The sequence below is a fragment of the Pocillopora verrucosa genome, chromosome 7 (assembly GCF_036669915.1).
Source record: "Pocillopora verrucosa isolate sample1 chromosome 7, ASM3666991v2, whole genome shotgun sequence".
In the NCBI taxonomy this organism is placed as follows: domain Eukaryota; kingdom Metazoa; phylum Cnidaria; class Anthozoa; order Scleractinia; family Pocilloporidae; genus Pocillopora; species Pocillopora verrucosa.
Window position 1 is genome coordinate 9,155,977 of NC_089318.1, and position 17,413 is coordinate 9,173,389.

Genomic DNA, 17,413 nt, shown 5'->3' on the forward strand with positions numbered 1-17,413 from the left:
CCCACCCTCCAATCCGCAAAAAAAAAATAGGGTAGCCCAGCTTAAGAAATTCAAATAATGCTTAATATGAGAGCAAACACAGTTGACTGCATTTGAAATTGCCTAATATTGCATTGTGCTAACAAAAAAAGGAAAAAAAAGAATTCCGACAAATGTAGGTAAGGATTTGTGTGATTGATGGGACTATGAAAACAATGTTGAAAAAATGGCTCTAGTATCTTGCTTTTGAAGAGTTTCTAAATATATTTCCTTTCTCATCCTTCTCAACGCCTTCATAGCATTAATGTGAAATTAAAAGTAGTTATTTCGGAAAAGGATCCATGCCACCTCTCAAATTACCTTTTCATGAAATGCAATCGAAGATGGCTTATACGAAACCAGTGGATCATTAAAGACAAGAAAATCTAATTTTGGTTTGACCTCAGCCCATCGAAGACTAAAACATCAAGACAAAACCCTCTATACCTCATTTGCTTCTACCTGAATATCTCACTGTACACTGGAAAGTGGGGTCGAAAGTGATAACCTGGATCAAAATCAAGACAGCATAATCATTTTGTTCAATAATGCTTTCATCATCATTTAAGGTCAGTTCAATCTTTTATTGCACAATATATAAACTTACGTCGAAACAAATACTTCCTGTCATTATCCTATCAATCAGAGATGGTCGTATGATCAGCATCTCTTTGGTCTGCCTAAGCATGTTTCGCCCCAAGAAGAGTCTAAAGTTGATCTGTTTCATAAACGGCACAATCATACCACCCAATGATGGATACTAAGATCGAGGTCGGGCGGGAGAACATTTATTTCGAAACGGAATCTAAACAGGAAGATAACACCGAAACCTATGACGATGTAGTTTTCAGAAAGGACACTCCACAGGCAAAACCAAACGTAGAAACACAGCCGTATAAAGATTCTGATACAGTGAAGCATAAACCATTATTCTTTATCCCATCTGCCATCGCTGTTGCTTCGCTCTTAACAGCCCTTGCCACTTTGGTTTTAGCTGTGGCAATCATGACGGCACGGAGCGAGGCTTCGACAGGTATGGCTACCATTGCTCCTTCCTGTTGTAAGTAAACACTCGTAGGTCTTGATTCATCGAAATTTTAAAAGTGGCATTAGTCAAACGTGTACGACACGACAAAGCAAACAATAATTTACTTCAGTCTCGACCAATTGGCAGAATTTCCGTTTCGATATGATTTGAGTATTGTTATTATTAAGATTACACGAAATTGGGTTAATAAAAGCCACGTTCTTTTTTTAGTAAAAAGCCCAGTTTATCAACCAACTACTCTCGCATAAAATTTTCATCTCCAAACTAAAAAATTTCTTCTTGAAGAATTTCGTACAAAGTTTGAAATATTTGACCTTTATTTACTAGAGCTTTCTCCGCACTGATGATTAGTATAGGATTTCAAGTCCAAGAAAATGACATTGCTTACAAGGGGCAATCCGTCTATCATGGTACTTAGTCGTAATCATGAACAACATGGGCGATTCTATTATGTCTGCATTATTTGATATTTAGATGAGGCCAAGTTGTGACAACTAAGCGTTGAAAAACATATCTCTTTAACAGTTAATTGGTTTGCTCTCACACAACTCCGATCCGCGAGTGTGGCACATCAAGCATATTGCTGTAAAAACAAAGTATTTATTCTTAATCAAAACGCCAATTCAAAAAGAGAAAAATAAGTAACTGAAAAACCTATCACTCTTGGATTGATAAATCACATGTATGGGATTATGATCAATGACCTTTTTTTATTGCTATCTCAAACATGCGAGGAATGAAAGCGAAACAAAGAAAATGTTTGACAAATAGTCATTTGTATAAAATGCAGGTATATAATAAATCAAACCCTCTGCGTTTAATCATTTTTCTTCTTTTTCCATTTACAAGTATTAAACTATTTACTCTGCCAGATAAGTTGCAGATCGAAAAGAAGGTTCAGGAGTTGGAGAGGATCCTCTCGGCTCTACAAAAAAATTCGGTAAGAGCAATTTTGTTTTTGTGTTCGTTTTTTGTTTGTTTTTTCATTAATCGAAGTGATCGAATAAATACAAAAGCTCTCAGATGTATTGTAATGCCTCTTAAAACTAGATTAGTGGTTATCATCTCCTGAAACCAACAATGATTCACCAAGAAAAAAAGACCAAGTCAGCGATGATTCCTTTGATCATCGATAAAAACTTTTACGTATTTAAGACTTCGTAAGAGCGGTCCAGTCGATTTGGCTTGAGATACAAACTACCTCCTTCTGTGTTCTAAGATATCTTATGTCCTTCTGGTGAAGCCACAACCCGCCTGATCGGATCTCTTTCTTTTTCTCCAGTATAGCGACAGTCAATTTTTGATCGAGCGAAAGCTTATCGAGACGATGCTACGAATTTAAATATTATCACTTTGTCGGTTCGTGTGTTTTAGCACGCTGGAAAAAACAAATGAAAGCAGCCAATTAAAATCGAGAAGCCATTGCTATGTTCGCGACGCTTTTTTGCCGCGTTCGTGAAAGAAATCAAAGTATTTTTGCGCCATTGAAAATGTACAAAGCATAAAAACTAAAAAAGGTTTGGTAAAGGATAGCTCAGCCGCCATAAAAGGGCTTGTTCGGACAATAATAACCTATGTTAATAACGCCTGCGTAAGTTCTGTAGCCGGTGATAAAGTGCTGGTGATGACTTCAAGCCAAACGTATTCAGTGCGAACAATTATGCCAAACTCTCAATTTAGCAATTGAACTGTTAATTTTAAAAGATTTAAAGAATTTTCCTCTCGAATTTTTGGAAAACTTAGATGGCCAGACTTTGAAACTTCACGCAAGTTTCGCTTGATGGTGTATTTTCCTTGGGGGAAATAAAAGCCATTTAAGTTGTAGACGCTCGCCTAATTGTTAAAACGCTATTGTTGACACTCCACAGTGATGTAATAGTAATATACATAATTTTAAAAACATTAAAAAGAAAGGTGCAAAAAAAGTCTGGGTCGGGTCCAAAACAATATTTTTGCAAACAATTTTTTTTCTTAATACAAAAGTTTCAAGAACTATTTAGAAATAAAAAAACAAACTTTATCCAAGCATCTCAAACTCAACCCAAGTGCAGACTTGAACCACTTTTATTAATAGAGATTCTTAAGATGTCTAAGTTTTTTTTCGATCTAAAGAAATGCGGGAGAGAGAGATTTTGCATAACTGCGCATGAACAGGAAAATCTGATCCAGAAATGCGGAAGTGAGAAATTTTGCATAACTACGCTTGATCAGGGAAAACGAGTGCACCTTAATGCATCAAGATGGTAAACAAGCACGTCGTATTATCGATAAAATTCATTCATACTATGGAGGTTTCGAATAAAGTTGTTGACAAGTTCTGGATCTCTTAGTACAATAACATTACTGCCAATCAAATTCTAAGAAATTGTAAACGGCGCCATTTTAAATTGAGACAAATCATGATTCATTTTGAATCGATCGGAAGAGACAAGGAAAGAGAGATTTAATAAAACTACACACAAGCAAGGAAAACGTATTTACCCCAATCCAGCCTAACATGGTAAAAAAGCGCATGGTAGTATAAATATAAGTTACCTCATACCATGAAACTTTTCTGGGAGTAATGTAAGAAGAGTAATGTAAGTTTAGTTCTGTACAAATTTTTCTTGAATTAATTTTAATTAAATTAAAATAAAAAAATAAAAAAATAAATATAACTTCCCTCATACCATGAAACTTTTCTGGAATATCCTGGTTCTATAACACAACAACTGATCAGAAAATTTGATCCAGTCACCCGAAGTATACGTTTCAAAAGCTATCGAAACGTCAACAATGTATTCATCGAGTTGAAATGTTATGGTTAAAGAAAAAGTGAGAATTAAATTACATTTTCCTCTTCTTCTACGATGCTATTATTAAGTTTTTCTACCACTGTTATCCTGATCATCATGACCATCATTGTTATTGTTACAATGCGAATCATTGCAGTTGTCCGGACCTCCCGGACCTCCGGGATATAATGGTACTCAGGGCCCTGCAGGATCATCAGGATTACCTGGTGTTCAGGGCCTTCGTGGACCATCTGGGTTCAATGGTACCCAGGGCCCATCTGGACCCGGGGCCGGTTCCTGTGTTTTTAAGACTTTAACCAGCACTGGTATGGCAGCAAACTCAATCGCCCAACAAGAAACTACAGCGACGGAACCAAACGTAAGTTTAGTTGAAGATTGTGAAAGTTGTTTGATTCTGACAAAAAAATATACTATTGAAAATTGCTTTACGACATATTAACACTGGAGACAACATTTACCAGTCAAAGGAGTTGTCTAAATGTCGTAAGGCCTCACCTTGAGCCATAAAGTTGAGTTTAAAATAAAAGATAATTTCCTCTCTTTCAAGTCTTAAATCTCCATCATCACGAAAACAAAAAGAAAAGAAAACCTTTAACAGCTTGATAATATAAGTTTGTTCTGTTGTCTCACGACAAGGTCACTTGATGTGGAACGCAACGTTTAGACTGCTTACTGCAAGTCTTCTTCAGGTGATGGGGTCGACCAGTTGTCATCCTAAGGAGCGGCAGAGTTTCGAGAAACTTCTCCTCGAACAGAAAGCATCCAGCAAGTTAACCTCGACACCCAAAGTTGACCAAGCAAACTGGGTCATTAACCTGTCTTCCAGAACACTCAGCGACGCAGAAACTACCCTGCTCAAGAAAGGACTAAACTTCGCCGTCACGCCGACCAACATCAGGACCACAGAAATAATCGCGAAGGTAGAAACAACCATCAGACCACTCGACACGGAACAAGCTGACACAGTCCGAAGAACCGTGAACAACGTACTCCAAAAGGACGTACCACCCAAGCCTAACATCACAGCGGAAATGCGAAATGCGCTAAAAAGTCTCAAAAAGGACCATTCCATCATGATCCTACCAGCAGACCAAGGCTGTGCGATTGTAGTCACAGAAACGGCTACCACTCCAAGATGCCAATGATGTCCTTTGACGTCGATTCGCTGTTCACCAACGTCCCTATAGAAGAAACAGCACAGGCCGCGTCACATGAACTCAACAACGATCCGAGCCTACCAGACCGCACAGCGCTCACACCTACCCAGATTGCAGACCTTCTAAAATTTCGTTCTGAGATCCACATACTTTAAGTACAACGGAGCACTCTACGAGCAACAAGATGGAGCACCGATGGGCAGCCCTATTTCCGCCGTAATTGCCGACCTATACATGGAAGCCTTCGAAGAACAAACCTTAGCTACAGCCCCAAAACCACCGAGAAAATGAAAGCGCTATGTAGATGACACGTTCACCGTCATGAAACAGCACAACGCGGATAACTTTCGGAGCCACCTCAACCAACAACGCCCGTCCATCCGCTTCACCATGGAAACTGAGAATAACAACAAGACCGCCTTCCTCGACACCCTCGTAACAAGGGAACCAGACGGTAAACTGGTCTCAAGTGTATACAGAAAACCCACCCACACCGACCAGTACCTCGCCTATGATTCGCACCACCCACAATCTTTTAAACGCGGTATTGTCAAGTGTTTACATGGCCGAGCTAAACGCATCATCACCAAGCCATCCGGAACAGCCCAGGAGATCCACAGTTCTCGTCGCCAACGGCTATCCTCCGTCCTTCTTGCAGAAGGTGACCAAAACCAGGAATCCAACACCCGAGAGGGAAACAACAGAATTTAAGTCTACCGCAGTGGTGCCATGCTTCAAAGAGTTTTGGAACCCCTCTGCCGCCACCTACAGCAAAAAGGAATAGGCACCGTCTTTAAATCCGACACCACACTGAGACCAAAAGACCCCGCTGACCCAAACAAGCAAGATTGCGTAGTCTACAAGATACCATGCACATGCGGCAAAGTCTACGTCGGGGAAACAGGACGACCCATGCAAGAAAGTATGAAGGAGAACGACAAGAATATACGACTCGCACGCACTCAGAATTCCGCAGTTTCAGAACATGCTAACGGAACCGGACACAAGCCGGTGTGGAACAAAACCAAGCTCATTGCCCGAGAAAGCCACTGGTACACAAGGAAAGTGAAGGAGGCAATTCACATAAGACCCAACCCAAATAACATAAACAGGGACAGCGGAGCCGAAATACCGGAAGCATGGATGCCTACAAAAAGGAAACATCTAAACCAACGACGCACGAAAAACCAGCGAACGCGTGAGGAAACCATGGTACATGGAAACAATAGCCGGATCGAAATGCACCAATCACAACAGACCACCATGATATATAATGCCGTGCCACAACGTGAAGAAGACTTGCAGTGAGCAGTCGAAACGTTGTGTTCCACATCAAGTGACCTTGTCGCGAGACAACAAAACAAACTTATAATATCATCCAACTACCACGATGAACAACAACCTATTTCATAACTTTAACAACTTGTTTCGAGGCAAGAACGAAATTCAGCACGAACTTTTCGGAAAAGTTCATTTTGCCGCCAAATATAAGGTAAAGTGTTCTTTTTTTCGGAAAATTTCATACCTTACATTGTATCTACGTTTATCATGACAGGACGGATAATGCATGCACTGTAAGTACCTCCCGTTGTTCCATACAAAGCCTTAGAAAAGTTTTCTAAGGCTTTGTATGGGACAACGGTAGGTACTTACAGTCCACGCGTTTTTCCGTCCTGTCATGTCTTTAATCTCACACGGAGCAAAGATATCTTCGGCTTTAAATGGAACAAAAAAGCGTTTGAAAATATCAGTTTTTCAAAGTATTCGTTACACCGGCTTTTATGAATCTGTATCTCGCCCTATAAGTAACAACAAAAATAGATTTTACACGAACGACCTGCCCGCTGAGGGAACAAGTAATCCAGCGTACATTTAAAGGCCAGTATTGGCAAATACTTGGATTTTTCTCTTCTTACGTCCCTAGACGTGTAGGCTGTATTAGTGATATCCGATTTCGGCATGGAAAACTCACACTAAGTATTCCCCAGATTGTGGTCGTCGGGTTTCGTCAAGTCGTGTGTACACCCATTGAGAGGAAAGGAATGTTTTGCTCATCCACATTTCGAACTCTTGATGTAATTTATCAGTATCATCAGAATCATAATTATTGTCTTTTTTTCCTGCCAGAGTAAAATCTTTATTGGCGTAAACTGTGATACAAACGACGCAAAAGTTGCTAAATTATCAAGCATCATCGCAGGTGGAAAGAGAACCTACAAGTGCTCTTGCGAAGGTACCCTAACAACTGGAGAAGCAAAGATGTATTGTTACATGCACTACTGGGAATGTCAGTCATAAGAGGAAAAATATAAAGCCATTTAATGAACAGGACTCTTTGTAAAGAAGATAATACAGTGTTGATTCAGAAACGAGACGAAGAACAATTTAGTGGTTTAACATAGATACTATTTTTCAAATATGCCCCGTGAACTGGGTTTTCTTTCAGAGGGCATTTCAGTTGAGTGTTGTAAAACCAAAATCAAAGTAAAATAAAAGTAAAAACAGGTTATCTTCTCAAAGCGAGGGAAAGAGGATGGTGCGAGATTTCTAGACCAATCACAATGTGAAGTAATGCTAAATCAAAGCAAAGTAGCTTTACTTCCCCCACTCAGTCGAGAGTCACCCTATTTAGCCACATTGTCTTTAATTTACATGATATCAAAGTTAAAAGGCTAAGACTTTCCTATCATTTATACTAATTCAAAGGTGGAACCCCAGGGCAAAACCACAAAATCCATCTCCCTGCTCCAACCCTTTGAAAGAAAAAAAGCTCAGCTTTAGACAATCAAAAAATGCTTAATTCGAGAGCGAAAACAGTTGACTGCATTTGAAATTGCCTTGTATTGCATTATGCTTAAAAAAGGGGAAAAAAGGGTGCCGCCATAGGTAAGGGTTTGTATGATTGATGGGACTTTGAAAACAATGTTGAAAAAATGGTACCAGTATCTTGCTTTGGAAAAGTTTCCGAACACTTCCTTTCCCATCCTTCTCAACGCCTTTATAGCATTCAGTTGAAGTTGAAAGTAGCTATTTCGGAAAATATTCCATGCCACCTGTCAAATTACCTTAGCATTAAATGTAATCAAAGTTGGCCTCTACGAAACCAGTGGATCATTAAAGGTAAGGAAAGTTTTAGTTTAGGTTTGACTTCAGCCTACTGAAGACTAAAACATCAAGAGGACATCAAGAGGAAACCCTCTATACCTCATCTGCTTCTACCTTGATATCTCACTATACACTGGAAAGTGGGGTCGATAGTGATGACCTATATAACTATCAAGACAGCATAATCATTTTGTTCAATAATGCTTTCATCATCATTTAAGGTCAGTTAAATCTTTTATTGCACAATCTATAAACTTACGTCGAAACAAACACTTCCTGTCATCATCCTATTTTAAGACAGCTTACGCATCAGTCATTCTTCGCTCTATCATCAGTCAGTGTTGATCATATGATCGTATCGCATCGCATTTCAGCATCGTTTTTGCTTGCCTAGGCTTGTTTCGCCTCCAGAAGCGTCTAAAGTTGATCTGCTCCACAAGAGGCACAATCATAACACCCAATAATGGATACTAAGACCGAAGTCGGGCGGATGAACGTTTCTTTCGAAACGGAATCTAAACAAGAAGATCACGCCGAAACGTGTGACGGTTTAGTTTTCAGAGAGGACACTCCTAAGGCAAAGCCGAAGGTGGAAACACAGCTGTGTAAAGATTCTTATACAGTGAAACAGCACCCATTATTCTAAATCGTATCAGCCATTGCTGTTGCTTCGCTCTTAACAGCCCTTGCCACTTTGGTTTTAGATGTGGCAATCATGACGGCACGGAGCGAAGTTTCCACAGGTACGGCTACCATTACTTCACCCTGTTTTAAGTAAACACTCGTAGATCTTCATCCATTCAAATCTTAAAATTGATTGGAAAAAGGGCACTAATTAAACGACAGGATGAAGCAAGAAATAATTCACTTCGGTCCTGACAATTTCCTGTACAAAGAGGAAATTAGAGGAACTTCCGTTTCGATATGATTTGAGTATTGCTATTGTTAAGATTCCACGAAACTGGGTCAACGAAAACCTTTTTTTTTTTTTTTAGTAAACGCCCAATTTATCAACAGACCACTCTCCCATAAGAAATTTCTACTCCCGAATGAAAAATTAATTTCTTGAAGAACTTCGTACAGAGTTTTGCATATTGGACCTTTATTTACCAGAGCGTTCCCCGCACTTGTGATTAGTATAGGATTTCTAATGATGTGAGCCACTTAACATTAAGTTAGTATCATGAAGTATGCAAAGGCCGAAGACATTGTAAGTAACGCAAACGCTCCGAGTCATTGAATTGAGAACTTTAACCATATGCGTAATAATATCTGAAAAAAGATGAGGTTATAAAATAATATCATTAGTGAAAAGCACGACTCTCCATGTTTTCAATGGGGCTTTTGGAATTAAATATGTGAAATCATTTATTAACATGAAACTCAACCCCCCCCCCCCTTATAAAATTTGAAATTGAAATTTTGATTAACATACATACCAAGAAAATTCAAAGTTCCATGTAGATAATTAAAAATGGTAACAGACCGAGTGGAGTTCAATTCGGTGTGTAATCATAAGAGTGATTGTCAATCATTCGTAACATTACCGACAGAATTGGTCGACACTAAGTCCTGTTGCAAATTAAAATTTCGGGAAAAAAAATGAACCAAAAAAACATGATTGTTCAAAACATGATCATTAAAATCTTCGACAAAAGCGAAATGCAACGTTTAAAATCGGCTTTTAAAACAAGGATAAAAAACTAAAGACTAAAACCACTCAAGCAAAACGATTACTTAGCAACAACCAATCAGTCCACCGTTCAAGTGTTAACAATTTAATAATCAACCAGGCGTTACGGCCAAGGAACAAAAATTACATTCAATTTTGAAACTCGCGCCGTCTAGTAAGTTTGAAAATACAATCGTTATACATCTACTACAGCTATCTTAAGAAACAAAAGAAAGCATTACAACTTTTTCTACGGATTAGCTGGGATGTTTTCCTTTACGTTTATATCTTCTGGGCCTGGACAAGAGGAAGAAATAATTGCCGGCGATCGACCTTTATACTATCGCTGATAAAGTCGATGTTGCGGCATACCCGCTTGCTATAGGAGACAATTACCTTCGTTTGCTCTCCGTTGTTTGGTCCTAATCATGCAGCGAGGACTCTCTGGTATGTCCAGTTACTTGGATGATTTTATGAAGTGGTTGGCCTGCTATTTTTAATTTCGCAACGACCGTTTTTCTTTTTTTTGTGAAATGGTTTGTTGTTTTCTTGGCACGCTCCTCTCGTAAACAACTTGCAACTGACTTCATTATTTGGCTAATTCGATGCTCACCCATTCTCGATTTGGCCAACCAACACCTGTGGAGGGGCTAGAAACAATTTCAAAGTACAGAGGGCCGGAATTTTTAATTCGTCGGGGTCGACGTGCAAGCCACTCTTCGCAAAGCCGTACGAGATCCCATTCACCACCGTTGGTAGACCGCGTTTGCCGAAGAGAACTTCGGGTTTTGTTTCTCAATCCGCCTTGCCTGGTTTTGGTTAGATTTTCTTCAGACTGAACAAGTTTGCTACCAGCTGCCATTTGCAAAATGGAAAAATCTTCAACGTAAGCGTTGTAATAGTCCTAGCGGCCTCTGAAACCCAAATAATCTGCCAGATTTTTAAAATGACGTTTGTAAAGGCAACACCATTGTGACTTTCAAATTTTCCTTCACTCCAAAATAATTCTTCGTCTACTCGTCAGTGTACGGCTGAGCTCTGTTGGGCAAATTTTCTTGGCCTTGGCATCTCTGACATTTTGTTCGCTGATGGATGCCGAATTATATTTTCGGCGGAGATACCTGTCGAGTGATGCCTCCACAATGCGAAGTGAGTAGGCTTCGAATTCTCTTCCATTTTTTTCAGGACTTCAGCGTAGAATTTTGTCAGAATCTTATCCAAAATTCGACGGGTGAAGCGTTACTAACAAACTATTGCCAAATTCGAAGGAACCTAGAATGCTTCAAGCCATAATCGGCTCTTTTCCAGGTGCAGATCGAAATCTATTTCTTCTGAATTTCGACATTATTTCTCGTAAATGTAGTGCTGTTATTACAGACATACAATGTACCTTCTTCCTTACGAATGATGCACAAACTTAGAAAGATCGTTTACATATAACAAGCAGGAAAAAAGGCCTTTTGCTTACCAAATTTTTGAGAGATGAACAAATAATTCTCTTGATAGTGATTACTTGTTTGCAATAGTTCAAGAATAAGTTGGTCCTATTTCTCTCTTATTGTATTAAAAGATGTTTGGTGAACGGTGTCAACATTTACTAATCAATGTATCAAACTTCAACATGTGTTAATTGCTTTATCTTTTATCTACTTATCCATCTGTTCATCATTTCATGTGAAATACTTCATCATTTTTTGTTTACATTTTCTATGTTTTTCTTATTGTTTCCCCTTTTCTAGAAACGTCAGAACTTCAAAAGAATGTGCAAGAGTTGAAAGGAACCTCTCTGCATTTAGAGACTACGCGGTAGGAGTAATTCTTAATCATTAGCAGTGATTTGTTAAAAACAACAGTGCACTAACGTAAAATACATGAGTACTTTTATGTACATAATACTGAGGGCCTCAATAGGACTTTTAACTTGCTGATTATTAGTAAATATGGTACAGAAATATAGATTTTAAACAGAGCTTTAATACTTCCCTGGAGCGTAGGCTAGAGGCATCATTTTTGTATTAACAACAGTACACTTCTTCTGCTTTAACTTTTTCAATGGGGTGATCTAAATGTTATTTCTAATCAGGCTGTTGTGTGCCTGGGGGAGCCTGATAAACATTACTATAGGTCCTCTTGGGTGTCATTGTTCCAGACATTACCAGTGTTCTCCTAATTTTTTGAACCATCTTTGGCAGCATAGTAGGTCCAAACCTTATCATGCAAATTGCGCACCTCTATAGCCATCATCATCCTCAGATCATTATGAATAAGAAATCACACAAAAGTGTTGATGTACAAAGAAACTCAATCAGGAATATTGATTTACATTTCTTTTATTGTTATAGGTTTCAGGGGTTATAAAAGAACTGAAGAAAAACATAAGTTTGCCATTCGTTCACCTCTAATAATCATAATGATCATCCTAATCTTAATAATAACAATAATGATAATGATTGTAAATCATCACTAAGAATATACCATTCATTAGAAAAATGAATCATCCATGATGTTGAGTAGTTTCTTTTCTTTTCATCCTTGTGTTAGGTCTCAGTAGAGTTGGAGGAGCTAACAATAAAGGCAAGTTTAAATTCATCCATTTCCAGTTCTATCTAAATAAGGAAAAAATTACTATTAGTGCACTGTGTTTAACACGAGTTTCTTACTTTATGACAGGTGAAAAAAGATTTGGAAAACATGAAAAACGAGGTAAGTTTCAATACCAATGTTAAGAATGTATTGTTATCTGAATCTCTCACTGTTACAGTCCCTATCATCATTATGTTCAAAAGCAAAATGTGGACTGCTCTACTTATTTTACCAACTTTAGTAGGCCCACTTATTCTCTAACACAGTAATTTGGTCTGTTTTAATTTTTTAGGGCAAAAATACAGAGCTAGAGGATATCCATCTCACAGTGCAGGATGCTGCACAAGTTTTGATTGGTCTAAACACAAGCGTAAATGAGAGGTTTCTACATTTTCAACAAAGCATCATGCAACTGGATCAAAAGGTACATATACCTGAATGTATTTTTGTGTGCCATTTCATACCAAATTTCTAATCAACCAATCAGAGACCTGATCTGAGATATCTTGCAATGCCAAGTCACTGCCCTAAGCTGCATGATATCATGGTCTCTTTCACTTAAAGTTAAGCTACCTAATGGTCATCACAAAGTACATGGTACACATATGCCTCAAAGCCTAATGCAAAAACAGAGACTGTTTTCCATCATGAGTTAAAGAGGATTTTCGAAGATTGTCAAACATATAGCCCATCACCTTTTGCAAGAGTCAGTGTTGAACATTCAAATTCAAGCAAGACTACCCGAGCAAATTTTAAATTTGTTTTGCAAAATGACCTGTTTACATGTATTTAATATCTGTGGAATGGCAGGGGATACTTTTTTTGTATCTAATTTCATGCTTGAAAATGCCACAATTGTGATTAACTTCAACTTAGCCTTAAAAATATCTTGACCATTGACTTAAGGTATAGATGTATCAACGATAAGGGATGGTGTGATATAAGCCTATAGACAGATCAATTGATCTGTGGTGACCATTCCATCATCAGTCCAAACTATAAAGAGATAAAACTCCATAGTTCGCAAATCCAACATTGAGCAAATAAGCATGGTAGAGGTCTCCAATGTAAATTTTAAAAAAAACCAAAAAACTGTGCATTTCTTACAACCAACTTAAGTCAATGTTGGCTTCCTTCTAGACACCTTTTCACATTAGAGCCTCCCATTTTGGCAGGGCCACTGCCAATGCCACTGTCACTGCCACTGCCACTGCCACTGTCACTGTCACTGTCACTGCCACTTTCATTGTCACTGTCACTGTCATGATCACTTTCACTTTTACTGTCACATACACTGTCACTGCCACTTTCAATTTCACTGTCACTGATACTTTCACTTTCAATGTCACTGCCACTGTCACTTTCACTGCTACTGTCATTGTCACTCTCACTGTCAAATTAACTGTCACTGCCACTATCGCTGCTGCTGTCACTGTTACTATCACTGTCAATGTTACTGTTACTGCCACTCTCACTGTCACTGTTACTTTCACTTTCATTGTTACAGTAACTCCCACTGTCACTGTACCTTTCCCTTTCACTTTTACTGTAATTGTCAGTCACTCACTGTCATCGTCATTATCACTATCACCGTCATTATCATTGTCACTGTCTCTGCCACTGTCGCTTTCCCTTTCACTTTTACTTTCACTGTCATTGTCACTCACTGTCACCGTCATTATCACTGTCACTGTCTCTGCCACTGTCACTTTCCCTTTCACTTTTACTTTCACTGTCACTGTCACTCACTTTCACTGTCACAGTCAATGTCACTTTCACTGTCAATGTCACTGTCACTCTCACTGTTACTGTGCTCATTGTCATTATCACTACAATTGTAATCATTTTTATTATTATCATTATTGCAGTGGTTACTGTGAATATCATTGTTGTTGGTTTTTTTTAATTGTGTAGGTGAAAAATACTACTGGCAGCACGAGCATCAGAGGACCACCTGGAGTTAATGGTACTAATGGGGACACTGGACCTACCGGACCTGCCGGACCTGGCGGACCTGCAGGATATAATGGTACAAAGGGTGACATTGGACTTGCCGGACCTGCTGGACCTCCTGGACCTGCAGGATTTAATGGCACTCAGGGCCCTGCGGGACGATCTGGACTACCTGGTGTTCAGGGTCTCAGTGGACCATCTGGGTTCAATGGTACCCAGGGTCCACCTGGACCTGGGACCAGTTTAAGACTTTATCCAGCACTGGTATGGCAGCAAATTCGCTCGCCCAACAAGAAATTGTAGCGACTGAACAAAATGTAAGTTGAGTTGAAGATTGTGAAAGTTTTTTGATTCTGACGGAAAAATAAATTCTATTGAAAATTACTTTACGACATATTATGGGCCCATTTCCAACCTTGATGCAACACGGTCGTTTGTTTTTGTTTTGAACCACCACTTTTGTTTTAATAGCGCCTCTGATTGGTTAGTTATTTCTACCTTGACACGTCTCAAAATACCTTCTGCGTTTTCTCCGATGAATTTGAAGAGCTTATGAAAATAATTCTGTCTAAAACAGTTCTGTACGTTTTAATCCGGTATGGAATCAGATGAATCCATTGATTTAGTAGATTCCGAGGCAGTAAACGTTTATGGCTCGGTTGTTGCTAAAGAGGAACGCGAAAATCCTTGCGAGCATTTCGAAGAAGGTGGAAATGTTGATCCACCACGTTTTCATTCATTCATCAATTTTTTTTAAATTGAAGTTTGCCATCCTTGTTGTGTCGCTGACGTTCCTGCAATGAAGCGACTAAACTTAAAATAATTAAACGTCCGGAAGTCCGATATTTTTCCATATTTCTCTACGAAATCAAAAAATGTTGATACGGAAATGTTCTACCTTCATTAACAATCCTCAAGCGCTTTCAGGCAGCCTAAAATTTCGAACTTGATGTTTTTCGCTAACCCTGTATACAGAGTATGAAGCCATCCAAGCGCTTGACACAAAAACTTTTCAATGACACGGCTGGACACGGTCCTCAAATAACTTCATATTTCTCTTTGAAATATACCAGTTTTTCGTTGAAAAATATTCTACCTTCATTTACAATCCTCAAGCGCTTCTAGAAAGTGAAAAAATGCCAGCGTTATCCCTTTCGCTGACCTTGTACACAGAGTACGAAGAGATCCAAGCGTGACACTTAGAAAATTTTCAGCGGACACTTCGAATAACTAAGCGTCCGGCAGTCTGATATTTTTCCATATTTCTCTTTGAAATATAACAATTTCTATTGGAAATATTTTATCTTCATTTAGAATCCTTAAGAGCTTCTAGAAAGTGAAAAAAATTGAACGTTGTCCTTTTCGCCGACTCTGTCACAGAGTAAATACTTTTTTTAAGTGCCACGCTTGGATCTCTTCGTACTCTGTGAACGGTTCACCAACGGTTCAGATCTAAGCGTGACACTTAAAAAAAGGTTTCTTCGGATTCTTCCGGACAATATGTGTATTCTTTCAGTATATATATGTTTATTTCTCTAATCCCACACTGAGCAATGATATCCTTGGCCTGTCATGGAACAAAAAAACGTTTGCAAATATCATTTTTTCATATCATGACTCTTATAAGTGACAACAAAAATCGATTTTGCACGAACGACCTGCATGCTGAGGGAACCAGTAATCCAGCGTACATTCAAAGGCCAGTATTAACAAATACGTGGATTTTTCTCTTCTTACGTTCCTAGACGTGAAAGCTTTATTTGTGATTTCCGATTTCGGCATGGAAAACTCACAATAAGTATTCCCATTATTGTAGGGGTCGGCTTTCGTCACGTCGTGTGTACACCCATTGAAGAGGAAAGAAATGTTTTGCTCATCAGCTTTTCGAACTCTTGACGTAGTTTATCATTATCATCAGTATCATAATTATATTCTTTTTTTTTCCTGCCAGGGTAAAATCTTTATTGGCGTAAACTGTGATACAAATGACGCGAAAGTTGCTGTATTAGCAAGCACCATTTCAGGTGGAAAGAGAACCTACAAGTGCTCTTGCTATGGTACCCTAACAACTGGAGAAGCAAAGATGTATTGCTACATGCACTACTGGGAGTGTCAGTTATAAGAGGAAAAACAGAAAGCCAATTTATAAACAGGAGTCTTTGTGTAGAAGATAATACTGTGTTGAATCAGAAACGAGACGAAGAACAATTAGTGGTTTAACGTAGATACTTTTTTTCAAATATGCCCAGTAAACTGGGTTTTCTTTCAGACAGCATTTCAGTCGAGTGTTGTAAAACCAACATCAAAGTAAAATAAAAGTAAAAACGGGTTATCTGCTCAAAGCGTGAGAAAGAGGATGGCGCGAGTTTTCTGGACCAATCACAATGCGGAGTAATGTTATATCAAAGCAAAGTAGCATTACTTCCCACACTCAGTCGAGAGTCACCCTATTTAGCTGCATTGTCTTTACTTTGCATGATGTCAAAGTTAATAAGCCAAGACTTTCCTGTCATCCAAACTCATTCAAAGGTGTACATAATTTTTTTTTATCAGAAACGCTGTTTTTTTTTCACCACTAACTTTCGCGTCCGCCCCTTTTGCCCTTGCGAGGCTTACAGGTACACGGGTACCCTGGAACCCCAGGGCAAACCCCCCACCCGCCGGGTTACGCCCTTGCCATAACAAACGTGTATCATCTAATCATGATTAATTTCTTGCGTGAAACCGATTTCGAGAAAATGTCCCTGGCTACATCAACTTTCAGTATAAGAAATTCAAATTATTACTTAAAGAGAAAATATATAGGAGTAAATCAGGAGCCTCAACGAGATGGCGTTAAGGATCGAAGTGGAAGAAAGTTTTGTATAACTTAGTAGTCATGTTACCCAGAAATTCTCTCAGCGTTACTACGAACTGCTGCTTTCTCATATTTAAATCCGCACTGATATTTTTAACCAATGCTAAATGTAGACTTCAATCCCTTGGGCTAGCATCTAAACATATTTTGTTTTACGTCATATTTTGTACTAAACGGACAAAAAAGTATTTGTAAGTTAAATAGGATTATTAGCAGCTACAAGTG

At 38.7% G+C, this 17,413-nt stretch overlaps 1 protein-coding gene and 1 pseudogene across 4 annotated transcripts; one reads left to right on the forward strand and one right to left on the reverse strand.

Moving 5' to 3' along the window:
• The first annotated feature begins 420 nt into the window (after positions 1 to 420).
• LOC131771722 (ectodysplasin-A-like) lies at positions 421 to 16,626 on the forward strand. 4 transcript variants are annotated; one of them, XM_066170013.1, is made up of 5 exons: positions 421 to 587; positions 1,013 to 1,051; positions 1,939 to 2,006; positions 3,998 to 4,219; positions 7,146 to 7,713. In XM_066170013.1, the coding sequence occupies exons 2-5, from the start codon at positions 1,024 to 1,026 to the stop codon at positions 7,314 to 7,316; spliced, it is 489 nt and encodes a 162-aa protein (XP_066026110.1). In that variant the 5' UTR covers positions 421 to 587; positions 1,013 to 1,023; the 3' UTR covers positions 7,317 to 7,713. The 4 variants fall into 4 exon arrangements, with proteins under 4 accessions (XP_066026110.1, XP_066026108.1, XP_058943552.2 ...); XM_066170011.1 differs by lacking the exons at positions 421 to 587; positions 7,146 to 7,713 and adding an exon at positions 16,283 to 16,626 and having other exon boundaries at positions 687 to 1,051; XM_059087569.2 differs by lacking the exon at positions 421 to 587 and having other exon boundaries at positions 687 to 1,051; positions 7,146 to 7,710.
• Positions 10,131 to 11,031, reverse strand: LOC136282170 (uncharacterized; annotated as a pseudogene).
• Positions 16,627 to 17,413: the final 787 nt, after the last annotated feature.

What these genes read in the sequence shown, in the direction of transcription:
- LOC131771722 (XM_066170011.1), top strand. Translation starts at nt 769, where the DNA reads ATGATGGATACTAAGATCGAGGTCGGGCGGGAGAACATTTATTTCGAA. An exon ending in ACGGAGCGAGGCTTCGACAG is followed by an intron (nt 1,052 to 1,938) that starts GTATGGCTACCA and finishes TTACTCTGCCAG; the next exon opens with ATAAGTTGCAGATCGAAAAG. An exon ending in CGGCTCTACAAAAAAATTCG is followed by an intron (nt 2,007 to 3,997) that starts GTAAGAGCAATT and finishes GAATCATTGCAG; the next exon opens with TTGTCCGGACCTCCCGGACC.